The 25,661-nt window shown below is 30.2% G+C and overlaps 5 protein-coding genes across 15 annotated transcripts; 2 read left to right on the forward strand and 3 right to left on the reverse strand.

The window, feature by feature from the left end:
- Positions 1-4,588: 4,588 nt before the first annotated feature.
- Positions 4,589-10,841, reverse strand: LOC123014144 (palmitoyl-protein thioesterase 1). 3 transcript variants are annotated; one of them, XM_044413065.1, is made up of 6 exons: positions 10,769-10,841; positions 8,198-8,850; positions 6,198-6,435; positions 5,990-6,148; positions 5,659-5,935; positions 4,589-4,830 (listed from the first exon to the last, which is right to left on the reverse strand). In XM_044413065.1, the coding sequence occupies exons 2-6, from the start codon at positions 8,307-8,309 to the stop codon at positions 4,702-4,704; spliced, it is 915 nt and encodes a 304-aa protein (XP_044269000.1). In that variant the 5' UTR covers positions 8,310-8,850; positions 10,769-10,841; the 3' UTR covers positions 4,589-4,701. The 3 variants fall into 3 exon arrangements, with proteins under 3 accessions (XP_044269000.1, XP_044268999.1, XP_044269001.1); XM_044413064.1 differs by lacking the exon at positions 10,769-10,841 and adding an exon at positions 10,457-10,747; XM_044413066.1 differs by lacking the exon at positions 10,769-10,841 and adding an exon at positions 10,457-10,749 and having other exon boundaries at positions 4,803-4,941.
- A 60-nt stretch (positions 10,842-10,901) lies between these two features.
- LOC123014367 (PRKCA-binding protein) lies at positions 10,902-16,606 on the reverse strand. 7 transcript variants are annotated; one of them, XM_044413441.1, is made up of 9 exons: positions 15,879-16,405; positions 14,949-15,077; positions 14,098-14,276; positions 13,807-14,047; positions 13,516-13,758; positions 13,302-13,466; positions 13,060-13,253; positions 11,378-11,630; positions 10,902-11,227 (listed from the first exon to the last, which is right to left on the reverse strand). In XM_044413441.1, exons 4-9 carry the CDS (start codon positions 14,041-14,043, stop codon positions 10,967-10,969), a joined length of 1,353 nt encoding a protein of 450 aa, XP_044269376.1. In that variant the 5' UTR covers positions 14,044-14,047; positions 14,098-14,276; positions 14,949-15,077; positions 15,879-16,405; the 3' UTR covers positions 10,902-10,966. The 7 variants fall into 7 exon arrangements, with proteins under 7 accessions (XP_044269376.1, XP_044269373.1, XP_044269372.1 ...); XM_044413438.1 differs by lacking the exons at positions 14,098-14,276; positions 15,879-16,405 and adding an exon at positions 16,444-16,606 and having other exon boundaries at positions 14,949-15,074; XM_044413437.1 differs by lacking the exons at positions 14,098-14,276; positions 15,879-16,405 and adding an exon at positions 16,444-16,606.
- Positions 16,607-17,096: 490 nt separating this feature from the next.
- Positions 17,097-20,044, forward strand: LOC123014552 (beta-1,3-glucan-binding protein-like). The gene is made up of 8 exons (XM_044413724.1): positions 17,097-17,402; positions 18,112-18,339; positions 18,393-18,559; positions 18,622-18,743; positions 18,795-18,952; positions 19,000-19,230; positions 19,291-19,379; positions 19,430-20,044. Exons 1-8 carry the CDS (start codon positions 17,276-17,278, stop codon positions 19,631-19,633), a joined length of 1,326 nt encoding a protein of 441 aa, XP_044269659.1. The 5' UTR covers positions 17,097-17,275; the 3' UTR covers positions 19,634-20,044.
- LOC123014551 (zinc finger protein Gfi-1b-like) lies at positions 19,671-22,310 on the reverse strand. Of its 2 annotated transcripts, XM_044413722.1 has the most exons (10): positions 22,191-22,310; positions 22,047-22,136; positions 21,400-21,665; positions 21,235-21,327; positions 20,967-21,149; positions 20,808-20,917; positions 20,608-20,753; positions 20,323-20,561; positions 20,069-20,272; positions 19,671-20,013 (listed from the first exon to the last, which is right to left on the reverse strand). In XM_044413722.1, exons 2-10 carry the CDS (start codon positions 22,100-22,102, stop codon positions 19,814-19,816), a joined length of 1,497 nt encoding a protein of 498 aa, XP_044269657.1. In that variant the 5' UTR covers positions 22,103-22,136; positions 22,191-22,310; the 3' UTR covers positions 19,671-19,813. The 2 variants fall into 2 exon arrangements, with proteins under 2 accessions (XP_044269657.1, XP_044269656.1); XM_044413721.1 differs by lacking the exon at positions 22,191-22,310 and having other exon boundaries at positions 22,047-22,177.
- Positions 22,285-25,484, forward strand: LOC123014550 (ribonucleases P/MRP protein subunit POP1). 2 transcript variants are annotated; one of them, XM_044413720.1, is made up of 5 exons: positions 22,285-22,728; positions 22,804-23,586; positions 23,929-24,560; positions 24,612-24,875; positions 24,926-25,484. In XM_044413720.1, the coding sequence occupies exons 2-5, from the start codon at positions 22,872-22,874 to the stop codon at positions 25,202-25,204; spliced, it is 1,890 nt and encodes a 629-aa protein (XP_044269655.1). In that variant the 5' UTR covers positions 22,285-22,728; positions 22,804-22,871; the 3' UTR covers positions 25,205-25,484. The 2 variants fall into 2 exon arrangements, with proteins under 2 accessions (XP_044269655.1, XP_044269654.1); XM_044413719.1 differs by having other exon boundaries at positions 22,288-22,728; positions 22,804-24,560.
- Positions 25,485-25,661: the final 177 nt, after the last annotated feature.

Genomic DNA, 25,661 nt, shown 5'->3' on the forward strand with positions numbered 1-25,661 from the left:
TCCCCGATATGATCCAACTACGTTCTAGAAAATCACTGTGCAAATTAAAAAAATACAATGCTTTGGCTAAAGCTCACCGTATTAATATATAAATGGACTTTTACAAGGCTTTGCACGGCCGGAAACAATCACAATGTGAGCCAGAGCTGGAAATTTAATATAAAAAACATAAAAAAACATTAAAAACATATTAAACTAAACTGCAGCCCTGATAGAATAGAACGTCTCCACAATGTGACATGTTTATTTTTAACGTAAAGCGTAAACAAAAATAATGAAAATGCATTCATTTTCATGAACGTGTTGTGTCGCATTGTAAATCACTGTGGCGTATGTAATGATACCCGGAACCCGGAATCAGATCCGCAACAGCGCTCCGTACGCTCCAGGCGGGAAAACAAGAAGAAGGTGATGATCTACACGTTCTTGCCTTTGTTTGAAAGCCAACGTGAAGATTCATTCGATGATACACATTTTTTAATAAATATCATTGTTTTACTGCGATTTCTATTGCTGTTCCTAGAAAAATATGTTTTTGTTTTAATGGTTTCAATGGTAAAAATGTTTGGTGTTCTTAGGGTAGTATTTAATTTGAAACAAACTATAGTATTATAATTCACTGAATGACACAGTGATCAAACGAGCCGGTACTAATCCTGTGTATGATCCTTTAAGCTCCCCTTTCAGTATGTGGAACAAATTAGGGTTGAAGCTCTTTAGAAGTCAATTGAAATACGTTTAGTTAATAGCATTTGCATTCAGTGCTTGATATCCATTCCGTTATCTTTGAAAGTCAAAAATGTTAAAATATTATGGTATTTGCATGTAGGTATAAAGACGATATCCAAATGTGAACATTTCAAGATGTTTTTTTAACTTTAATTTTCTTTCAAATTGATACATTGTGTGTTACGTTTAAATCAGATTTACTTATCGATAAAAATGTATAGGAAAGTATGTATTGCTAAAATATTGAACAAATTTAATCTTACGTTTGTTTATTATAAAAATAGAAAGCACGGTAAGATTTAATAAATGTAGGTTGTATATTATTAAAATTTTTGTAGTTTTGCAATAAGGTACACTAAATAGTGCAAATTATATAATTCATTATTTCCAACAACTTGCTAATGATAAATCCCGGAGAAATGGACTGTATTTGTATTTCCCACGTCGGTTGTAATATGCTATTGGATTAAAGAAGAGTTAGTTATTTTTCTAGCTTATTTTTCTTAATGTCCCCGACGTGAATTAAAAATGATAGTTAATTATTATACAAGACGATAAAGAAATTGTTTATCTACGAGTGACAAGGTTAAGTTTACGAGTGACGAAGTTACGAGTGGACTTTTTTCACCAGTAGATAAACAATCTTTATCGTCGTGTTTTATTCGTTTTATTTTGTACTCACCTACCAGAATTTCTTGAATATAAACAGTAAGTGGATAAAAATTATTTTATTTCACCAGACGATGTAAGACTACTTTATCAACTGAAATTAGTTGCTAAAATATAAACATTAAATAAAAATTACTTTATTTCACTAGACAATAAAAGATTGCTTTATCTGCTGAAATTAGTTAAAAAATAAAATAATAAAAGCACTCTTTAATATTAAGTACAAAATAAAACAAATTTAAAATTATACAAATTTATTCTTGTGAAATGTAACGAAAAGACTATTTTAAAGTAGGTTCATACCAATAAAGAGTCTTTGGATCCAGAATGATCTCAGAAAAATGTGTGAAGGACTATGATCATTAAAAAGGTACAGCATTTTAACACGTGTTTAGTAAAAGTAACATTCTGCTCTTCAAAGAACTCTTACCCTTCTTATCCATCTCAATTCGTAATTTTGCTCCCGCATGTTGAGGGTTGGCTCCCAAATTGATCAAAATTTTCATAAGAAATATGCAATAAGTAAAAAAAAATGAATTTTTTCATATTCTTATTTTTATAAACTGAAGATAAAAGTTGCCCAGTAATACATACAGGGTGTTTCACACAACTTTACGAGGCTTGCGCCTAATGTACGCACCCAAATATACAAAATTCACAAAACACTAGACACAAAAAATACACATTTAATTATTTAATTTTTGGAAACCTATGACAGTAGTTGTCAGACTAATTACTGTTTCATTAATAGTCATAAACTGCAGTTTTTCAGAAACAATTATCATTTGTTCTATCAAGAGACGGCATGGATATGATTCTAGTTTAACTATGTAATCACTAATTAACTAAAAATGTTGTAATTTTTGAAAGGATAAACAAACTAGTAAAGATTATCTAATTTTTCAAAATTTGTAATCAAGTTCGTATCGGAATGTGTTATTGATTGCATCTTACAGGCGCAGGCCTCGCAAAATTATGTGAAACACCCTGTATAAAAATAAGTTCAAGAAATCAATTTTAATATAGGTAATATAGGTTATATACAATAAACTAATCAACAATTGTAAGTAGATATTGAAGTGGATATCAGAATTCAATGTATATTGAATTCAAAAAAATAGTTGCTATAAATAACTGAAGAAAATAATCAATAAAAAAACTACATTTAAAATGTAAAATGAATAGAAAAGGTAACTTCTGAAAAGGTGAATTCTAAAATTTTCACCGCCTTTATAAAAATCTAGTATCGGACCTCCCCTGGCTCTTTATTATTAGGTCTCTTATTTTATTTGGATGAGTCATTATCACATTAATAATAAAGTCTTCAGATTTGGCTTTTGAGGTATTGTATCCACCACTCTACATCTTAAAAAAAGGGTATAAAAAATAATATAAAACAAAACGCAAAATGAACTGTCGAAATCGAGTCTATTATTGTCAGTATGTATTTTTAAACATACATTTCAATTGCAAATTTTCAAAAAATAATTAATATGTATTCACAATTGTTGAGCAGTTTATATTTTACATTTGTTAGAACATTATTTTATTAGACACCTTCTTTAAAAGAGTGTTTTTAGGAAATACACTGTTCTCAAAGAATGTGTAGTTAACAAAATTAATTTTCATATTCGTACTGTTTTGATTCATAAAAAAAATATAAAAATGATCATCAAATATGTTTTGAAAAAAAAGTTACAGATTGATGCGTATTTTAATTAGGTAATTATTTATTGTAATTCCATATTTTTTTCTACCTGAAAAAGACAAAGTGTAATTTTTACGTGTGATTTTTTATATCTTGCCCTTTTTGTGTTTATAATTGGCCTTAAAAGTCTTAACTGACTGTATCTACTCCTCAATAATATTGTTAATTCATGGCACAAGTCTGTGTGGTTTTATAATTTTTTATTATATTACTTTTGCAGAAGGCAAAATATGTAACTTTAGAAATATTGCCTAATCACTTTTTGAGATCATTTGCATATGTGGTGTTTTTTTTTTTAAATTCAGCATGAAGTCGTTGGCAGAATAATACGATCGTACCTAAGGGGTTGTAGGGTTGATGAAATTAGAATAGACGCGCAATCGGTTAGAGAAAGGATGCAGGTTTTGATCTCGTCTGCGGTTGGCTGTGTGAATACGCCAATGATCAATGCTGTTAATAAACCAAGCAAGCAGCTCCGAGTTGATTAATTAAACATCGGTGTGTGGCGAGGCTTTCTCCTGTCAGCTTTTGGATTAGATTCATCTGTGCTTTCCCAACAGAAGAACTTTTAAATGAAACTTTAATATTAATTAATTCTCGAAAAAAGAGTGTCGTAAATGCAAAATTTCACAACTCCACATTTAATTACAAAAAGTATGATACACATAAAGGATAGGTAATTCAGCAGACTAATTACTTTACCAAATTTTCTTACCCAAGATTTGAGCACTTCATTAAAAGCTTTCAATCATGCTTAAGTCGCTTTACTTATCTGAGATTACTTTAAGTGGAGGCGATTTGGCTGCAAATGCATTTTTTTTAATTACGACACTAAGTGTTAATGTTTGAAATGTACGCCAAGTTTCGGCATACAGCGAACATGGAGATAAAAATAATTTTATCCTGCAGTATTCGCCGAAAGAGAGGGGTTTGTATTCTCATTCAATCATATCCTCTCTTTTAGAAGCGTTTTGTGTTTTGTGAAATTTTTCAATCAGTGTTGTCGTCCATTAGTTATATTATACACTGGCTGTTTGGCTAATGCATTCTGCCTGAATGAGAGAACAAGGAATTTTACATAATGCTATTTAGGTTCTGTTCAAATAAGGGTGCGTTTTGCTTGCCTTAATCAGACTAGTTTATAATATAGCTTCGTGAAAAAGCCATTGTTATTTTTTGACGACTTTAGACAATAGGAAAGCGTACCTACCTAATTTAGGATTACGCTTCACGGTTGTTCGCCCTCATATTTTTTAAATTATTATTTAAATTTACAGAAAAATCGGTACAAGTATAGAAAAACTGATATTTCGATTCGCCCAAATAATATTTTCATGATAAAACATCAAACCGTTCTTTCAAAGAATTTAATTTTCTCAAACGTTACAGGGAACAAAGCTCTGTAAAAATTCCATTCACAGAATTAGAATAAGAGAAAAACTGCAGTATTACATAAAGGATCCTGTGAATAATAAGACTTCAATTTAAGGATAAATTTATTTTGTCTTTGGGCAAAATACGTCGAAAATATATACAAAAATTTGTCTTTTTAGATTACTTGCAATTAATAAGTTTCTAAATATAAGTGAATAAAACTAGTTTTTTAAATAAGGATCGATTATATTTTTCTGAAACCATCCCCACTCGAATTGCAGGTGATTCCCAATCACTCCCAAAAAGTGAAGTTTCGAATCTTCATCCAGCTTTCGTAAGCCCAGACGATCCTTAAACAAAAACAGGGTAAACTTTCTCCTAGCAAAACAAGATTCCTCTGGTTTTGACATCACCTAGAGGGTGGAACATCAAATATGAACGTGTATATTGGGGTTTTTTTCCTGAAAAAACATCTTTTTAATTGTACAAAAACTTTAAACACTAAGCAGACATTATAGATGTTATTGTTTTGAAATGTGAAGAAAAATAAAATTAAACAAGGCTATGCAAAAGTGTAATTAATTACCTAACATGTTGAATGTGAACTGGGACATTGTTATGGAGACTTAAAATGGCATATGAGCATGAGCACGTAAAAGTGTTTTTTTACGGATTATTTTAGGTTACTTTACTGCCTATTTTGTTGACTTTATGAACGATTTCAGAAAAAAGGTTTAGTTCGATCATAGTAAAAAATGTATATTATTTTTATGTTTAGTTTACAGAAACTCATAAACGGTTCCAATTTCATTTGGAACGTGTTTTTTTTTTAGTTGAGCAGTCATAAAAAATCTGAAAAATAAGTACCAGTTACATGTTCCACCCTGTGTATCTTATTTACATTTTCGCATTGCATACCTATCTCAGGTACGATTAGTATGTGTGTCACAACACGTACCAGAAATAAGTAGATTAATTTTAAGCAATTACAGAACTCGCCAAGAGCAACAACTTTTCCACAATTATCTATTTTTGGTTTCTATTTAGATATTTGCTAAAATATTAATACAATTTGTCCTTGAAACTCATTTTTGTATGCATACAAGTGTTCAAAGTTGTTTAAATGTGAAAATGATGAGTGTTAAAAATCTGCTTTTTAACAAAAAGTTTTGTCTTACTTCGGTATAAATCGGCGATTCCTTCAAAGTCTGAATCATCGACGATTGCCCTGGCTTATAAAACCCGAACCACTCCGTTTCTCTTGGCTCAACAATGGTGTCATTATCAAACTTGACTAAGACAAAATTATCCAAGGTTTGTAGTCTTTGAACATATTCGTCATTAATTGTGATTTCGTTGTTTATGTCGGACAAGAATGTGCTGTAATTTTTATATTCTTGCTCATGAAGTGGATCGTGCCAGTATGTGGCTTGAACTAGAGCTTTCTGAACCCACCTGCAAAATATTTCATTAAAATTATTTATCCTTCTTGTTGTTTACTTCATCTACTCCAAATAAGCAGCGTGATTCAACAGTCTTCTGATGTAATCACAAATCGAATGTGATAAGGAACCACAGTTGGGTAAGCCGTAAACACCCTGATGTTGGCCTCCTAACGAAATTAAATTCTTTATATGGACTTTTGGGCATCGTTGTAACAGTCCGCGCCTGAGTATAAAAATTGGTTTTATTTGTATCGAAGTAAAGAAATTCTTACAAAAATTGGGCTCCCTGTGAGAATCCAATGCCGTTGAAACCATCAGATAGCAGAGGATCGGCCTGTATTAAATTACAAGCCATGTTAATTTGCTTGTCGGGGTGCAGAAAATATCCATTTTCAACATCATTTACTTCCGAAGAACCGATTCGTAGTGAAACAACATGAACACCCGGTAAAATTTCTTCCAATTTTTCTTTTACTGCTCCTAAACTGAATGAAAAACAGCAGCTGTCTCCTAAAATGAGCAAGAGGCTTAAAACTCGACTCAAATAAAATTTCATTAAATGTTTTTCCTTTGCAGTTTAGCGTAAAATCAAAGATAAAAAATTTGTTCCTCTTGTAAACCCAATCCGGGGACATACTATAGACATATCGTCTTGTTCTTCCAATAAATTTCATTGGTTATACGTGTTTGGATTGTAATCAAAGAGGGCCTCAGAGGGTCAGAGAAACTACGGACTACTAATATTTAATAAAAAAAAGTTTTTTTTAATTCTTCCTGGATAAAAATTAAACCAACAAAAAAAATCCTTGCACAATTTCTCTCAGAAGTATTTTTTATTTTAATTCCTATGACAGAATTTGATTAAAACCGCCTCAGTCTGTATAGAAAGTAAAACAGAAATAAACCATTTATTAATAATATAAGATACAAGTGTACATGACTTAAAAGTATAGCCTGTAGACCCTCAAAAATATATAATGTTGTCTTTGTTCACTCTTTCTTCTTTGGCTTATTTATTGTCTTACTCGTAGATATCATTTTCTACTTCTTGTATAAAATATGTTACCACACTTTTATTAAGAGTTTAGATATTGTATTATCCAAAAGTAATACATAAAAGTTCATTAAATTTTTACTTCCGTCACGGATTGTTTTTTTCCTCTTTTCTCCGTTACGTAACGTCAATTATAAGAGAAGTTTTATTTATACCACGCAAAGCTAATTAAAATCAACAGATAAAATGAACTTAAACTAAACCACTGCATAGACAAAGAAGTTGAAATTTATTTGTCATCATTAATATTTAAAAACACATTAAACCATATGAAAATTGTAGGTAAGCTCTCTAGTTGAATTAAGATTCTTTTAAATTAGGTAAAGGGGCTAATGAAAATAATTTTTTAATATAGGTGATTAAACTTGTCATTAAAGTACATTTCTAAATAACTGATTTGAATTTTCTTCCGCTTAATAAACTCAGACACTTGCTACTCAAAATACCGTTATAATGTAACCAGTGGCGCAGAAATAAAACTGTTCCATTAAAAATAAACTAAAGCAATGGAATAATTAAGTGATTTTAAACCTCCAAAACTGTATAATATAAATTTTAACTCTAGCATTGTGTATTAAAATGATAGTATAGTATCATATATTATTTAAATAAAAACTAAATGGAATGTAACAATGAAATTAATTTCTTCAAATTTTTCTATATATCAATTTTTTACACATTAACTTTTTACTTAATTAACAAAAATTATTTATACATTCTTCAAGGTTGTTACAATTTTCGAAATTATCGTATCAAACATTAAAAATCGTCCAACTAATTAATTTGTCTCATAATTACAATTACAGACAAAAGATATGAAGATATTCTTGTAAAAAAAATGTGCCAAACGGCAGGGCTAATGGAAAATGCCTGCACATGTGTGTATTGAGTGATGAAGTAAACATTGAAAAATTTTCTTATCTCGAATAGCAAAACATTGCATTTATACATTGACATTTCAGTGGCGTGCTTCATTTTTTTAAACCTATTTTAATAAACCGAGTGGGTTAAAATTGTAAATAATTAACACCAATTCATGAATAGTTATTTATTTTTTTGTATAATAAAAAGTAATAATACAAAAATATGCTATTGTCAGTTCTCAAAATAGAACAAACTATATACGAGTATAATATGTATTATGAAAATTTGATACGCCACTGCCGGCAACAACAATAATAACATAACCTACAAGCAGTAAAAGAAAAAAACTCTTACCCATTCCATGCCACAAAACGATCGGTGTAAAATTACCGTCTTTAACTTTATTAGCACTGAAAGTGTTAAACAAAAGTGTTAATATCAAGTACTTAAATGTTATTCCGTTCATTTTGGAAAATCACGAATGAACGGCTATAAATAAATTATTTAAAGATTAGACCGATCTACTTAACAGTACATAGTATAAAAACGTTCCTCTTATTAAGTGGTAAATTATTCAACGCTTGCGCGCTACATGTTGACAGGACACAACGTTGTAAACATTTACAAGAGATATTCTAAGTACCGCAACTTCGAAATTAAAATTTTTATATTCGATTTCATATTTCATACATTTTTGGTAATTTTACATTACTAAAGAAAAGGATTCCATCCATGCGTTGGTGAACGTGGCTCTCGAAATCCGACTTGTAGGAGGAAATTGTTCGTTATTGTTGTAGAGAAATGTGGCGGTGGAAGCACCTTTGGCACACGCACATCTCAGCATTTCTTCTTCATGAGGAGTTATAATTTCACATACGTGCATGTAGCACACAGGTCTGCCGTTTTGTTCTTTGGGAGTTGTGGTAAATAGGTGGATCAAATGGCGTCTTTTATTGGTTTCGGTGTCTGTCTCTTGCGTCGTTGTCTTTGTAAAGTTGTCATTGTTTCTGTAAAAAATATGTCTTCTGTAGACAACAAATCTAAAGTTTCTACCAAGATTTTTTCAAGACATACTATTATCCACTCCCGCTTACAGCTTCTTAAGATATGTATCTGTTTTGGAATATCGAAAATGTTATTCTTGATAAACGATCACATTTTAATAATTGTACTTTACGCTACACTAATAAATAAAGTAGTTGGTTCCCTACTTTTTATTCACCTTGTAAGGTATACATGAATTCTGTAATATTTCTTGTTAAGAAAATTTCAAAAGACTGTAGAAAACACTGTTTTTATTTCAGTGATTAAAAAAACTGCTAAACTAAATTTAAAAATATGTAATAGTGATTCGTTTTAATTTCAAGTCATTCAAAAATTTTTCGGGTAAGAAGGGAGACTATAGTAGAAAAAATTAAAAAAAATTATGTTAAACAACAGGAACAAAAAAACAAAAATGTGAATAAATTTCACTCATATTTCGTATAATTCTTGTATTTTTAAGATATTTTGAAGATTTCATACTAGTTTTATACAATACAATTTTAGAGAAAAATATGCAGTAACATTTACACACAATGTTATAAAAAGCTTTTCATTTTGTCTTTTAGTTCTGAAACTAGATATAATAACATTGTGATTGTAATATTATGATATTACGCTTATTAATGTTCATTGAAATATTATTGTTACTAAAAAACATGAATAAAGAAAGTATTAGGTGTTAACAAAAATAGCAAAAAATCGTATTTTTTTTTTAAAGCAAGACATTCGAGTATGTTCTTGTTTTTTTTTTATTTGGTAGTAAAATTATTACAAAATATATTTTCTAATATAGGTAAGTAAATTCTTGTAAATTTAAAAAATGTTTTTTTGAATTTACGCAATTATATTTTTGTGTACAATTTTTTGTGTATTTTTATTTTATTTTACTTTTCAACCAAAAAACTTGAATAATTTTAGCGAAAAATAAAAATCGATTTAGAAATTTTTTATTAAAAAAAATCTTGAGCTAGATCAAATGATACTACAACTATCATTAACAATTACAAAATGAATTGAAAAATTTTTAAATCTCAAATTTTCTTCGGTGATACCAACCAAATTCGTTATCAGATTGATGTATGTCACAGTTTAAACTCAGTTCATCAAATTATTGTTTATTAAAGGGAATTTATCGTTGCACAAATATTTGGGAAACCCAATAATTTTACTAAAATAGATTCAAATTATTTACTAATGTGCCAATAGAAAAACAAAATCTTATAATAATAAAGATCAATAGAAACTTCAAAGCAACTATTATTTAGTTTATCAACGTATGTATTGTTTAGTTTTTATCTAAAAGTACCACCTTTTGTTACCTTACGTCATTCAAGTATAAAAGTTTTATGTATAGACTATGATGCACTAATGTAGCTATTTCTATGATATTCAAAAATTTCGAGGTCATCTGTGAAGTACTTTCACTAAAAAATAGTATTGCAAATAGTTACGTTTTTTGAAAAAAATTTAAACAAACAACAATGAAATAAAAGTAAAAATAAATGTGTCACAGTTACATAGATTACAATTATTCTGAGAAATTAATGAAAAATTTTCATTTCTACTTACAAATTTCTTTCGGGCATCATTGCGTCATACAGTGACCGGAAGATCCATAAGACTTGTAAAATTACAAAATAAAAAACACTCACTGCAGATCTCATAGCCGTCTACCAGCATAACGATTCACACACCGACTTGAATGAGAGCTCTAAATAATCTGAATCATTTAAAATTTTAACCATACTATAAAGAACGCGTTTATTATCATAAACAATTATTTACTTTTTACGTAAAGCTAAACAATATATTGTACACAAATACGCGCATTGGAACCATCAAATCATCCGACACTAAAAATAAAATGACTAATGTGATTACCTTTTGCGTTTGTTAATAAGATTAAATACGACACATCGCACTTCTCAGTGCAACTGTACGGATTGAGTACATACATATAATTATAATGACCTTGAAAATATATTTAAATTATTAAACTCGCAGATCATTCATTCTGACAATTTTTTATTGATTTTTATGAAATTACATTGAGATTAATTTACATAACGTGTGCACTTTTTATTCGTTTAGATCTGGAAGTAATGGACCGTCTGTGTCGTCCTTTGGTGCCCCGTTTATATTTAATGAAGAAAGTAGAGTCAAATTGTCCATTTCGTTGTAGTTTGGCTCGGTTTGCTGTCGATCTAAACCGGGAATGAGTGGGTCGTTTTCGGTGATACCATCAAGTCTTGTATCAACTAAATTACTCAAGAGATTTTCTTCAATTTCGTGCACCTCTTCACCGTTTTCGATTTCTTGTTCTTCCTCATCGACTTCTTGCTGTAACAGGAGCCGATAATAACAAACGATCGTGACACATTTAGTGTGTTTATACTATTCCGGAAAATTCTACCGAGTAAACAATGTTAAATTTATTTCTTTTTTTATTTACAAGTTGGAAACACTTTAATTGTCCGAAAACGTTATTACCTGGACTACGGGAGTAGTTGATTTGTATTGAAAGGCACTATTTGAGAGGTCGACTTCAACTGGGAAAAGGGCAGGGCCTGATAATAACTCTAATGCTTTGGAATGCACTTCTGACAATCCTTTAATTAGTTTTGTAAGGTGGCCTCCTAAAGATTGGACGTGTTTGTTGTCTAAAAGTTCCATTTTTACGAGGACGTCAGATCGAAGTTTGGCAAATCGGGCTCTTGCCAACTGGCGGCAACGTAAAATTAGTCTAAAATAAAATTTTTAGGATTATGGTAAAAACACAGTTCAAGTCTTGCGAAAAAATAAAGTTGTATCCACAACTGTTTTTAAATGCTTGTTTAATTTACATTTTATAAATACATAATTGTACACATAATTAAATAAAACATTTTTTGTTTATATTAGATTTTTAGAATAATATTAATTAAATAATTTTTTTTTTAGGTTTACAATTCTTCCAACGAAAAATATAAATCTTTGATTGTTAATAAATCAAGGAACTGTTTAATATTATGGAAAATTGCTGAGAGTCTAAGTTTTGGTAATAATATTGTTTATTCAAAAAAAAAATTCTCATTGTTTTTGTATCTATTTTGGGCCTCAAAACCAATTTTTGAGTTACTATAGTTTTCGTTAGGAGAGTCGAATTGCGAATTACAAAAAAATGCATGTAGAAAAATAAAAACAAAAGCAATTGATTTAAAAATTATCAATTTTTAAGTTTAAATTGTTGACAAGTAATGAGTAAACAAAAGAAATAATTATTAAAAAATTTTAATAATTAAAACAAATTATGTATTTTTTTTTTGGTTTTGCATCAGAAAAAACTAAGATTAAATTAAATATCAGGGTCGATTTATAAAAAGCTAATAAACGTCAAATTAATCTTGAACTAAAATTTAATTGCAATAATTACACAAGGTAGGTAAATAAAAAGTATAGAAACAAACGTTTTTTGCTTAAACTATTTATTTTTTGAAAAAATTTATTGATAAATTATAAAAAAGTGTCGTTTTTTGAAGAATGGAAGTTTTCGAAATTTTCTTTTGTTTTTTAGCACTGCAAAATTATTAATTTTTTTAAATGATTTAAATTAAGTTGCTGTTAACAAAAATCGCAAAACTCAAAAACAAAATAAAATCTCATTCTTATTTTTTCTCATTTTTTAAATTTTCTTGTACGAGTATGTAGTGGTAAAATTTACTTCTTTTTTTCATAAAAAGGTAAGAAGTTAGTAATTTTTTTTATTTTTAAGCTTTTTCAAATGTCCAAATTTATTTGAAAAATAGTTATTTGTTTTTAGAAAATTTTAAAAGTAACTCCTTTATTAAGCTTTATTTAAATCATTGCTCGTTCACAATAAGTATTTAACTATTTATTGTTCTTTTTGATAATGAAGGTCTGTATAAATGAAAATATGTATTAGAAAATGGTCAAAAAAGTCCATTAGTATTGATAATAAGTAATTAACCAGTAACATACAAAAATCGGCAAAACTTTACAAATTTTAATTAAAAATTTATCTAATTGAATGCATAGTATAATTATGTAGTTATTTAAAAAAAGTACGCAAAACCAGGTTTTACATCGTCGCAAAGAAGTTTTAGTGTTGTCTTTTTACATAAAAAAACTTACTATTTTGTAAAAAGGGGAAACCTGTGATATGTATAACATACCTGTATTCATAGTTTCCAGTTTCAACTCTGTATAATGGTTCTTGCAAAGCTGCATAACTACATTCCTCGTCATCCATCTCTTTGACTTTCAAACAATAAGCCAAGTATTCAAATTTGGCATCTGCATATTTTTTGACAGTTAATCTCGTGTCTGGAATCGCCTTATACAAATATGTGCCCATATCGGCTAAGACCTAAGAAAAACCCTTTAAAATTTTCACCTTTTAAGATTTTGAACTTACTGGTTTCACTTTTTTTACCATATCCTGGCCAAATTTCTCCATACTACGATGCTGCTCACCAAAAACTCTAAAAGCTTCACTTGCTCGTGGTTGGGGTTCTCTTACAGCCAAACCGGCAAAAACGTCACCCATTGCTTTGATTGCTTGTTGAAGTTCAACATGGGCCTAAACGACTTTTACAATTTTTGGAAAGTATGGAAAACGCAAACTTTACTTGTAATACTCGTTTAGAGTGATCGACCAGTCCTCGATACATCAATTCGGTGTGCTGTAACTCTTGTAATTTTTTAACTAAGGTGTCGTTGCACAGAATTGCCCGTGAAAGACCTAATGCGTCAGCAGTAGAAGAACTCATGTTTTCGACTAGACGATGTTTCATTTTTTTCAATACAATGTCCAAACTCTTGCCTTGTTGGGGATCGGCGTGCAGTTTATTGTAATTGATCACAACTTCGTCCTAGAAAAGTTTCATTGGGGAAAAAATTAAAACGAAGAAAAAGTGTACTTTCGCAGCTTGGATCATTTTAGCTACTTCGACTTTAGTTTTGCCCTTGACTGATTGTCCATTTACTGAGACAAGTTCGTCTCCAGATTGTAGAGTCCCATCTCGACTTGCAGCAGTGTTATCAAAAATTTGAACAATGTATAAACAAGGGCACAGTGGGGCTCCCCCACCGATGCTTATCCCAATTAAATTATTGGCGTCTTTTTTAATAGTGATGCTTCCAGAAGTCACAGTCATTCCCCTAAAAAAATATTTTCAATTTGTTACATTTACGGAAGTTTAGCTACACACTAAAGCGGCAAAAATCTAAATTTTGTAATGCATATGTTTTATTCTCTTAGTTTACATTTACAAAAGTATAAAAATATTTTGTTCAAGGATCCTAAGTGTGTCGTGACTAGGAATTCTAAATCTACAGCTAACGGTGTGGGGTGAGGTGTACATTTTCTAGCGTGCGACACTTGGTGTTCCTGAAAAAAAGAAAAATTAGCAAAAATGTTAAAGCACACTACGCACGCTTCTCTAGTGCGTTTAATGCTCTAATTAAGTTGCATAATGTGACAAGTGATTAATGACTATTACAAACCAATGAATTGAGTTGTGCTTGTGTTTAAAATTTTTATGACTAAATTATTTTTTGTGTCCCATAAACGTCGAATCATTTGTTTGAATTTTAAAAGCTGCAGGTGGTTGAAATTAAAAAATAAATTATTACTATAATTTTCTTGAATAAAGGGAATTTTCGTATGGTTTGTTGGTTTAAAACAACGTTTTTGGAACACCTGTGCTCGTGTGACTGTCTGCATTAGTCACAAATCAATTCAATTATTGCACATTTAATTTATAATTTGTTACAAACACTAATAAAAGGACTGCATTGCAAAATACAAAATGGATAAATCAGAAAAAAAATTGTGGTGCTGAGAACAACTTAAAGATTTGTTATTGTTATAGTAAAAGAAATCAAATATAGGAAAGTAATAATTACGAACAAACCTAAGTTATGTTTTTTTACCTAAAAACTAGTATTGATTTTTTTGTAATTAAAATGTCTTGTGTTTATGATGCTTTTGATTTTGTTTAGTTATTTTGCTACACAGTTCCTTTTATTCATTTTAAATTTGAAATTGTGAAATACTTACAAAGTGTTTTCTCTGTGACACTTTTCCCTTGGGCTCATATCAAATAACAATACTTCTAAATCAGTATTCTTTTGTTTTTCAACTGAAGAAGGGTTTTCTTCTATTGTTTGCTCTTCTTTATTTTGTCTACTTATTTCAAAAGTTCAAAATAATGGTAGTCCAAAAATGCGAGGAAATAAAATACAAATAAATAAAAATACTAAAGAAATATTATTTTATTTATAGTACTATTTTTCATAAGATACTCATCGCATCAGGGTGGTGATTTATGATTATTTTATTCATATTTATGACTTATTTTTTAATGATAAAATAAATTTTAATTAACATTAGTGCAATCTTCGAATTTTATCAATACAGAAAAAGTATGTAGCAACATAAAAAATATAAAATTTTCTGTAACTTACACATTCAAAAAAGATCATAACTTACACAAAATATCAAATGTGAGGTGTTTTGTAAATAAAAAAAATAAAGAGACTTGAAGAGGAAACGTTTTTCTAGGTTTTTGGTATTAGAATGGTTAGGTTTTTAATTTTGTTTTAGTTTAATAACATTAATTAGTGAATTAGTTTTTATTTTATAAGAAAATATTTTCCGATTGCTGAACTAAACAGAAGATAGAAGTTTTGTTATAAAGTTTTGTTAAATGTACTCGTAATATTTTTTTGCTTTTTTTATTTTAATCCTTGGTGCAGCCTACAAACATTTTTTTTTTCTCGAAATTGATATTTTTCTCTATAGATCTGCGGAGAAATTTACTACAACTGTGATTATAATGCCAAAGTTAAATAAAACAATTAAAAAAAAACAACTAATAGCTTTAACAGTCAGTGGTGAAAAATCATCTCCAAATCAAATAATAATGCAATGATTGTATGTAGCTACATTTTTGTTTTAGTTAGAATAAGGATATTAAATAGTACTTACATTGTATCTTCTTTTAAAAAATAATTTCTTCTTATTTGATAATTTGGATAAAGTTCCGATACGTGCAACATCATCATATTGTAATGCCTCGAATTTAACATTTACCACAAATTATATAAATTTTCACACTGATGTTATGGAAATGGTTTACAATGAAATGGAACCGGAAGTAAGTACTATCAGTTTTAGATTAAACTACAACATGGGTGTAGGCAAAATACTTCATACAATTCGTTTACGGCATATTTTGAATTTTGTGACTTGTCACTTATGACTTATTATTGTCACCCTATCCACATATCAGAATAATAACAAATGTATTTAATAAATTTTGTAGGTACATAAGATAATGTATTAATTAACATTCATTCTGTATGTACAAAAGTATAAACTCAATCATGCAAACAATTCTGATTAATTTGTATCTTATTATCAAGATGTCACAAATGTGACAAATGGAAAAAATATTAATTTAATGCTAATTTATAAGAGTATTTGAGCAAGAACTGATAACAATACACTAGGATGGAATAAAATCAATACGTGTTTAACTTTATCAACTTACATTTTATCCTCTTCGAGAAAATAATCATATTCTAGGTCCAACATGGTTGAAATAATTGAAGTTTGATTAAATCACCTTTCTTAAAAAGTATAATTTGATAAAACAAATAATATTCGCGATAATACATATAACCCTGCGTCGAGACGCCTGTTGATAACGACGCCGAATCAGTTTGCTCAGTGACAGCAATGGAGCGAAATTCAAATTTATCACGAGCACCTACAATTCCCAACTTCTATTTCAAAGCAGGCGCTTTTAAAATTCTTGTTCACAAAACAATATTACAAATTATAACCCTGATGATACCAACTTGGTGAAACACATGTTTCAGAACTAAAAAAAGGTTTCGAAAGATTTAAATGTTTTATTTCTCAGTTGATTGTAGTAATGTAATTTGTGCTGTATAATGTTTAACGATTTATTCAAGTTTGACTGAAATAATAAAAACATATAATTATAATTAATTAAATATACTTAGTAATTAGACAAAAACACTGCTTACGTAATTCTTATAATACATGTTTAGTCATAACTAATTTTTCAAACTAAATTCTCATCGTTATTGCTGTTAGAATGTCTTTATGATGTTTTGTTTATGTCGAAAAATCACTGACTGTTTTTTACACGTCATTTATTTCTTGCTCAGCAAATTTCTATTGTATTAATTATTTTGTTAATGTTATTGATCTATATTTATGGTTGTAATAACAAAGATTTGATGAAACCAGTTTGTTCGCCTACAAGGTCAATTCAAGACATAGAGAATCCCAGATTACAGTTATCTTAATGTAATTCCCAGTTCATTAAAGAAATAACAATATTTAGTGTCAAAATGTTTGTTAAAAGAGTATCACTGCTTATATTTCTTTCGACAAACTTTCTTTCTTATGAACAGTTTGCGATCCCAGATGCTACTTTAGAAGCCTACACTCCTAAAGGATTTAGGGCATCTATACCTGGTAAGTTAGAAACAAAAGGATCTACATAATTACTGTAACCTATCATAATTAATGACCAAATCACTCGAATGCATTGCATAACTACGCAATATAATTTACTATTAATAGAAGTTTTTGTGTTTATCGCATATATTTTTGTCCATTGACAGAACGACATATTATTTTTTTTTGCTGAAACCGGTAAAATTTATATTAAATATAATACCAACCATGTTTACATTAGGAACTAGAATTCAAATGCAAACTTTTTTCACAAAAATAATGTATGTCTTTGTATAGTTTTTCCAACGTTAGAACGTTTCAAAAATTAAAAACATTAAAATTAATACATAGGTATTTAAGAATATTCGTATAAGTATGTTAAAAGAAAGGGATTTTTTGTAGTGTCATTTTTTGTATTACACACGTGTATTAGCAAAATTTTAGACTCAGTTTATTTTCTATTCAGTCTGTGCCTGGATACCTACAATTATTATTACAAGTATGTATAAGCAATTATTGCATAAAAAATTATCTTCTTACTTGAAAATACTCATGTGGTTAAAATTGTTTGCATAAGCGCCGAGGGAAGTACTCTATACAGGTCCATTATAAAATTTTGTATATGATTTCAGATTTTTAATTTAGACTAATCCTGTAACAAAACAAAATGTATTTAAAAAAATAGATACGTATAGTTATGCTTAAAAGTTTCTTGTTATTTTTCCAGCTTTGCCAGGTATTCAAATGTTTGCATTTCATGCAAATGTAAACAAAAATATAACACAAGTTGATCCCGGCGATTACAGACAAGACTACACTTCTCCTGAGGGCAAAGTGTGGTCTTACTTTAATAGTGATTTGTCTCTACAAATCGGGGATACCGTCCACTATTGGGTTTTCGTTCAATTTGAAAAATTAGGGTACCGAAAAGACAACGTAATATGGACTGTTACCGGTAATTTGTCTTTTTGAAATGTGAGACTATTTATAATATTCAGATTAACGTAGAACTTCTTCAGTTACCAAATGGTACTTGTGATCCTACGTCGACAGAGGTTAATGGACAAACTCAAGTTTGTAAAAACCTGGTTGTTTTTGAAGATAATTTTAGAGGTGATAAAATTAATGAAAATAAGTGGTTTTTGGAACAGTATATACCGACATATTCTAGTGTGGTAATTAAATTTTTTAAATAAATCTAAATAGGGATACATTACATTGTCATATTTTATTTCAGGATTCTGAATTTGTTTCCTACCAGAAAAAACAGTGTTACATCAATGGAGATAAATTATTTATAAAACCTCATGCTGCACAGAACGACGATGATGTGAATGGTGAATTAGACTTCCGTGGAAAGTAAGTATTTTTCTTTTTTGAAACATTTTTTTTTCAATAAATTGTATTTAGATGTACACGTCAATCAGAAAATGAATGTTACCTAGTACGAGCGATTTACTTAATAGTTCCTCCAGTAGCTTCTGGTAGAATTGTTTCCAAGTTTAAATTTCGATATGGTATAATCGAAATTAAAGCCAAGTTGCCCGCTGGGGACTGGATCTATCCTCGTAAGTGCTACAAAATTTTGACTACACTTAATTAACTACTTTTGCAGAAATATATTTGGAAAAAGTAAGTGATCCTAAAGAGAAAATATGGATAAGCTATGCTAGGGGAAATGATCAACTAGTATTGAGAAATAAAGAAGATCTTGGTGGTAAACTACTTTTTGGTGGTCTAGTAATAGATCCAGAAGAGCCTGGAAGAAGCCAATTTTTAAAAAGCAAACGTAACAATTCTCCATTTACGAAAGAAATGCATGTTTATACAGTCATTTGGACTAAAGGTAGAAACGGCGAAAATTTGATCTATAGAAAAGTATTTTTTAGTGTTAAATTTCTTTCAGATAAATTGTCTTTGCTAGTGGATGGTAACCAATATGGTGAATTAGACAGGGAAGCCCTTAGCCTAATAAACTTCTCAGAAGACGATATGGTAGTTAATTATTTGTATATTTTTGATATTCCTGTAATATCCGGTCTTAGGTCCATATAGTTTTGGGAGTTGGTGTTGGTGGAAATAATGACTTCCCTGATGATGCCCAATCAGGGAATAGCAGAAAGCCATGGAAAAATAGACATCCCAAAGAAGTGAAGCAGTTCTTTAATGCAAGGTCTGAGTGGCTTAGCACTTGGAAGGGTGATAATACAGCTTTACAAGTCGATTACGTCAAAGTTACGGCTTTATAAAATAGTGAAATCGGATAGGTTACTTAATGAAAAAAAGTGCCATATATCATTTTATTGACAATTTTAGAATAAAAACATTGAAACATTAATACAATCATGAAAACAAAATTAAAACTCATGCAACATAAAGTTTGATCACCTAGAAATATCATTAAGCTTTAAAAAACATATTACATGAATCTATGTAATGATGAAAACATCGTCTTGTGCTGAAAAAGATTTCATGAAACAACAAGTGCGTGTTATAGCAGTGTTGAAACTACCATCGACCGCATCTGCATTGTGTTTAATTTCAGACATTTCAATATCAAATTCCGTTAAGTTACTTTTTTCATTTGAACTAAAATTTAAATCTTCTTGTATGCTCATTTGTGTCTCACCTAAAATGTATAATACACATATATAATTTTACAAGATTTTCATATAAAAAATTACCGTTTTCTTCATTAGTAGCAGTTAAAATATAGGAACCCAATGACTGGCAATTTGGTTGTTTGACTGCTTCATTATTAGGTCCGGGACTTACTACCGACATAGACATATGACCTCCCTCACCACTTTGTTGAATTACTGTGGCAACTACGGGTATTTTTATTTGAACAGTACTCCCAACAAGATTTTGTTTATCTTCAGTCAAATCTTTGAATAAAAATCTGTAGTAGAGAAAAATGGTAAAAATACAATCGTACTTTCTAGCGATGATTCAGGAGTTGTGGTTTTTGGAGTAACTGATATCTGACCATGCTTCTTCAAATCTTCAGCACTTGCTGGAACTAGCATTTGTTTATCGTTTCCAGCTGGTAAAACGCGAACCAAAACAGGAATTCCCGTTAATGGTCTTAGTAATGCAAATGGTATCTGATTTGTCTCTATCGCTAGTTGCATTGCTTTAGTTTTGATTGGTTCCACAAATATTGCGTTAGTAATTCTATCATGCAAGACATTTTTTAAATGTTACAACTATAATAACTTACTTTTGCTCATCAGATAAAAATGAATCAATTGCTTGATTACTCTCCCTATGTTCATATTGTTCGTGATTTCTTAAAGCTATACGTTTCGGAAAAGTTCTTCTACAAATCTGGCAAGAGTGCCTAGGTTTATCCATGCGTTGATGCGACTGAAACATTATTAAAACATTTTAGGGGTAGTGGTAAAAACGGTGCTTCATTACTTTTAATTTATGACACATCAAGTTCGACATTTGGTTAAAACCTTTTCCACAGTCATCGCACTTGTATGGCCTTTCATTGGTGTGGGTAAAAATATGATTACGAAGGTTTCCTACAAGGAACAATATAAAATATTTTGTTATAGAGGTAATAACAATAACCTTTTTGGTGAAAAGCTTTATTACATAAATGACACTGATGCGGTTTAATACCGGTGTGAGTTTTCCGGTGGGAAATTAACGTAGAGACGCGATTAAATGTTTTTTGACAAATTTCACAAACGTAAGGCCTTTCATGCGAGTGGATAGCTCTGTGTTGAGAAAGTGTCGACATTTGTCGAAATGCTGTAAATAATACAGTACAATTAAAAACATTAGTACACCTCCAAATACTACGTTTTTTGAATTATTACAGCATGTGTATACGTACCTTTTCCGCAGGTATTGCACTGAAATTTTCTTTCATCAGTATGCGTGGGCAAGTGGCGCATTAAAGTATATTGATGACCAAATTCCTTAAAGCCTAGATTAAGATGAAATTTTTAGTCTATTGCTTTTTTTGTGATATAAAAAAGTAAAAAATAAATATACTTACAAGTTTTGCATTGCCATATCTTTACATGTTTCCCATCTTGCAGTTTATATTTAACAAGATACGGTATTTCATTTTTTATAATTTCTAATTTGCATAAACCATCCAAATCTTTCAAATTGCTCAAATCTAATGGCGACCGATTGTTTAAATTTGCATTAACGTCTAACGCATTTGAAAATATGTTTGATAAGTAAGATGAACTGGGTTGAACAGAATTTGCATTAAAACCTTCAAATTGTAGAAAATCGATTTCTCTCTTAACATCCCTAGAATTGTAAACAGAAGATGTTAATTTAAAAACTGAAGGAGGTAAAACTAATTAGCGACCTTAAAACTTGATCACAATTTTAACACATCTCTTTAAGATTTTAACAATGAATAAGATAATTAATTTAACCTACAACTAAGTATCAAACTAACCCCTAATGTATTTAATGTACAAATCATAAAAATAGTCTGTACTTATGATGTGCGGTGATGTGGGGGAGACCTAATAAACAAAACAATTTCAAAATAAATGCTGCTTTAAAAACAATTTATTGAATATTAATGCTTTTGTTAAAACAGAAGTTACAAATGAAGTTGCCATATGTGTCTTAAAACTACTTATATTTTTAATCGGTTCTTTGCTACTTAATAGTACTCACCCATTATTTTCCTTGTCGAATTTTAGAAAATCTGCATTTAAGTTTAGATGATCCATTTCATCTAATTCTACTCTTAAAGTATTACAAGAGCTTGAAGGAATTTTTGTAACTAATGCAAACAGATTTTTCACAAAAAATACTCACATAGTCAAAAGCACACTTAATCAAGTAATAATAAAAAACAATTAAATACTTATAGCAAAAAATTTAATCGTCTATAAATTAAAAAAAAAATTGAGATAAAGACAAGCTAGTGAATGCATTTTGTTTTGGAAATTGTTAAAAATTGAATGTTGATGGATTTTCATTTGACTAATTTTCAGAAAACTGCCATAACCTTCTAGATTTAAGTGAATATTATTGATTTTTTGTAGATTATGGTTTAAATTCAGTTTAAAACACTAAAATAATAACAAACGGGATGAAAACTATTTCAAATTTTGAAATGAATAGAAAATAACACTCATGCGCAGAAAATTAAGAAATTTTTTTATGAAGGATTGGAGCGTCACCTGGCGATAAAAAGTGGCATTGGTGGTTTTGTTATGACGCTAATGCGGGAAGTTTAAATAATTTTTACATTTAAACGTTTTTTACATTAAAAATACGATGAGTGCAACTTTACATCTATGACTAATTTTAGTAGCTGCATTGTGTATATCAATTTTATTATGCCTACAAGGTAAGTGAAGGTGTCATACTATTGACACAATTTTTGAGGTTATGTTTAAGTAAAAAATGTGTTGTGTTTTTTTAGCGCACATTGTAGTGTGAAATTTTACAGTAGTTTGCGTTAAGATTCAATAGTATTATTCACTCATCAAAATGATTGATGAAGAAGCGCAATATGATGCCCTTCTGGGGGGCTCGGAAGAGCTCCCTTCAAACATTTCGTTGTCAAAATTCGTGGCCTGCCGAAGTCAAGAAATTCAAATGATGAAAAACTCCTTACTGTCCCAATCTGGGTCAAAATTGGCTTTCCAAACATTACCAAAGCACATGAGACGTCGAGCAATGTCCCACAATGTTAAAAGATTACCCCGACGTCTGCGACAAATCCACTTAAACCAAATGAAAAAGTCTGGAATGCCGAATCAACAAAAACGACCCTCACGGAAATATCGTCGCAAACCAAGAAATCTTCTTGAAGAATACACCAAAAGGGCTAATAAAAAATACAAGTGGCTGCAAACCCACATTTGGCACGCTAAAAGGTTTCACATGGTGGAGAAATGGGGGTACAAATTGCCATACCACGCTTGTGATAAGGCTTTCCGCGCTTGTTACAGGGCAATGACTCAGCATTGCCTTTTACAAGACATTTCATACTACAGTTGCTTGGAAATCCACGGCGATAAAATAGAGATTATCGAAAAAATTAAGCTTTTGTGTAAACCTGACGGGGGTTTAAGTATAGGAGCGAAGGCATTTGCCGAAGGTAATCGCGAGGGAGAAATTACTCTGTTCGAAATTGGGGGTTCGTCCCAAAAAGCCATCGGAAAAGTTACTTTCCAATGGCAACCCTCTACTGATGAAAAGTGTAAGTTATGGTTGTGGGTTCATGCCGCATATTATTGTACTACCAAAAACACGCTAGTTGAATGTTTTAAAAATACTGAAATCGAAATTCACGAACTTAGACTTGAATTGAGCAGATTTAGACTCACTGGACCTTTATCTAATCCAGTTCTTCAAGACGCACTTGCTCTAATTGACATTTTTGATATAAAACTAGTACCAGAGTCGCCTCTTAAGAAGTATGTTGATTCTCCCGAAAATAAAGCAGTGATAATAAATCAGTGCGAATTTTGGAAGAAACTTGATTCGGTATCATCATTGCACGAAATTTCTCCTCATTTAGTATTACCATTAATTGTTAAAGATCCACGATTGAACCTTCCAAAAAAACGCATGAAAAGCGTTTTGACTTTCGGAAAATTAGAGTTTGATGACATTCCGGTGAACATTTCTGGGAACCCCCTATGGGACAAAAACATCAGAAAGTACTCGAATGAAAATAAAGTCTCTGATTCAAAAATTGTTGATTTGCAAAGTGGATTATTGGTGCCAGGATCAGATTTAAAAGGGACTGTAGCTCATATACCAATTATTCTCATTCAAAGACCAGGGAATAAATTGCACAATGTTGGGTTGGGAAGTGGCTGGGATGTTATCCTACCAACCGCTTGGGCCAAACCATTTTGGATTGCATTTGTTATGAGAGGAGCAAGAGTTGGAGGTTTGAGAGAATCAAACTCTATGCTGTATGAAATGGGAAAATCGCAGTTGCTTCATCCAGACACTGAAGCAGGTGTTGACGAAGAACTCAGACATTCAAATCAGAATAAGGTTACGTTTTTCAAAAAACCTCCAAATAAAAGAATAAATTACAGTAGATTTAAAATAGCGAGTCCGTTTGCTTGCAATTGGAAACTTTTGTGTAAAGATTGGAGCAGTAGTTTTACCGGCGAATTTTCTGTAATTAGAGATAAACGATTACTCCATTCTATCAACGTAAGTTAATTATCTTGGTAAAAAGTCAAATGTTAGTTTATGTGATTCTAGAGTTTTCTCGATAGTAAGACACAACCTTTGCCAGAGTACCCCAAAAGTTGCCTTATTCCCGTAAAAGTGGAGTGTGAAAAGCGAGGCTCACTCGCTGAATATGCCATTATTTGTGTACCAAAATGTCAAAGTGATTTAACAAAAGGTTTGGTGGAACCCAATTGCGAAGATATAAATAAAGAAAAACGGAAAGAATTAAGACGTGCACATCACAGTTTATTAAAGAAATTGAGAAAAAAACGTAAATTAAATCCGGAGCTTACGGTAGAATTGTTTTCTTGTTTTAATCCATCTTGTTAATAAATTTATTTCAGCTTCCAGACGATCACAGTGAAATCCTACGAAGTTATACAGAGAAAATGAGAGCATTGTGGCTACCTGACGCAACAACCATAAGATATTCCTGTAGCAGGGAAGTTGTGGGATTTGTTTCAAAAGGAGGTTTTAGTTTTTCGATTGGGAAAAGTGCAGGGACGGGTTATATCATTAGCGATTCTTTACCAGAATTAATTAATTTTAGAAATAGGGTTTTGTTGAGGAATACTAATTCAAGACAATATAAAACTGCAACTTTACGCGTAATTGTAGAATGACTTGAGAATATAAAATTATAACAGAAGTTTTATAATTTGCGTTCTCAAATACTTACAGCAACACAATTTTCCTATTGTATAAAATTAATTTACCTTGTCACAGAAGTGTCTAAAAGGCAATTAAATTAGGTGAAATTCAAATGCCAATTTTGTGTAGCAAGTGTAAAACGACGAATTATAAAATTATTATATGTTGGCATACAATATTTTTTAATTTCGCTAAAGTTAAATATTTATTTTGCTTACTGTTTATGATGTCAAGATCAGAAAAAAAAATAAACAAACATAAAAAGTTAAAAGTAATCAAAAACATTAATAGTACCTAGTTAGTTTTATTATGTCGTATTTTTTTAATCAGTTTTAAAAAATGAAAAAAAAATTGGAAAAGGAAATAAATTTACTTTTTTAAATTTGTTCTTATAGAATATATGATTTATTGTAGACACATTTAGAAATA

Source organism: Tribolium madens, unplaced genomic scaffold (genome assembly GCF_015345945.1).
Source record: "Tribolium madens isolate multiple individuals breed KSU strain unplaced genomic scaffold, Tmad_KSU_1.1 Scaffold_97;HRSCAF=244;Tcas5.2_LG3a, whole genome shotgun sequence".
NCBI lineage: Eukaryota > Metazoa > Arthropoda > Insecta > Coleoptera > Tenebrionidae > Tribolium > Tribolium madens.

Excerpts from the sequence above, each read along its gene's own strand:
- LOC123014550 (XM_044413719.1), top strand. The coding sequence starts at position 22,872 with ATGATTGATGAAGAAGCGCAATATGATGCCCTTCTGGGGGGCTCGGAA. Across the intron at positions 24,561-24,611 it reads GATTACTCCATTCTATCAAC|AGTTTTCTCGATAGTAAGAC; the intron begins GTAAGTTAATTA and ends ATGTGATTCTAG. Across the intron at positions 24,876-24,925 it reads AATTAAATCCGGAGCTTACG|CTTCCAGACGATCACAGTGA; the intron begins GTAGAATTGTTT and ends AATTTATTTCAG.
- LOC123014551 (XM_044413722.1), bottom strand. The coding sequence starts at position 22,102 with ATGGATCATCTAAACTTAAATGCAGATTTTCTAAAATTCGACAAGGAA. Across the intron at positions 20,754-20,807 it reads TGATGTGTCATAAATTAAAA|TCGCATCAACGCATGGATAA; the intron begins GTAATGAAGCAC and ends ATAATGTTTCAG. Across the intron at positions 20,273-20,322 it reads TCCTGAATCATCGCTAGAAA|ATTTGACTGAAGATAAACAA; the intron begins GTACGATTGTAT and ends TTTTATTCAAAG.
- LOC123014144 (XM_044413065.1), bottom strand. The coding sequence starts at position 8,309 with ATGAACGGAATAACATTTAAGTACTTGATATTAACACTTTTGTTTAAC. Across the intron at positions 6,436-8,197 it reads CGTTTTGTGGCATGGAATGG|GAGACAGCTGCTGTTTTTCA; the intron begins GTAAGAGTTTTT and ends TGCTCATTTTAG. Across the intron at positions 4,831-5,658 it reads AATCGCCGATTTATACCGAA|GATCGTCTGGGCTTACGAAA; the intron begins GTAAGACAAAAC and ends TTTTTGTTTAAG.
- LOC123014367 (XM_044413436.1), bottom strand. The coding sequence starts at position 15,979 with ATGTTAAATTCGAGGCATTACAATATGATGATGTTGCACGTATCGGAA. Across the intron at positions 15,078-15,878 it reads TTTTTAAAAGAAGATACAAT|TAGACAAAATAAAGAAGAGC; the intron begins GTAAGTACTATT and ends TTTTGAAATAAG. Across the intron at positions 11,631-13,059 it reads ACTGGAAACTATGAATACAG|ACTAATTTTACGTTGCCGCC; the intron begins GTATGTTATACA and ends ATTTTATTTTAG.
- LOC123014552 (XM_044413724.1), top strand. The coding sequence starts at position 17,276 with ATGTTTGTTAAAAGAGTATCACTGCTTATATTTCTTTCGACAAACTTT. Across the intron at positions 18,953-18,999 it reads TGGGGACTGGATCTATCCTC|AAATATATTTGGAAAAAGTA; the intron begins GTAAGTGCTACA and ends CTACTTTTGCAG. Across the intron at positions 19,380-19,429 it reads ACTTCTCAGAAGACGATATG|GTCCATATAGTTTTGGGAGT; the intron begins GTAGTTAATTAT and ends ATCCGGTCTTAG.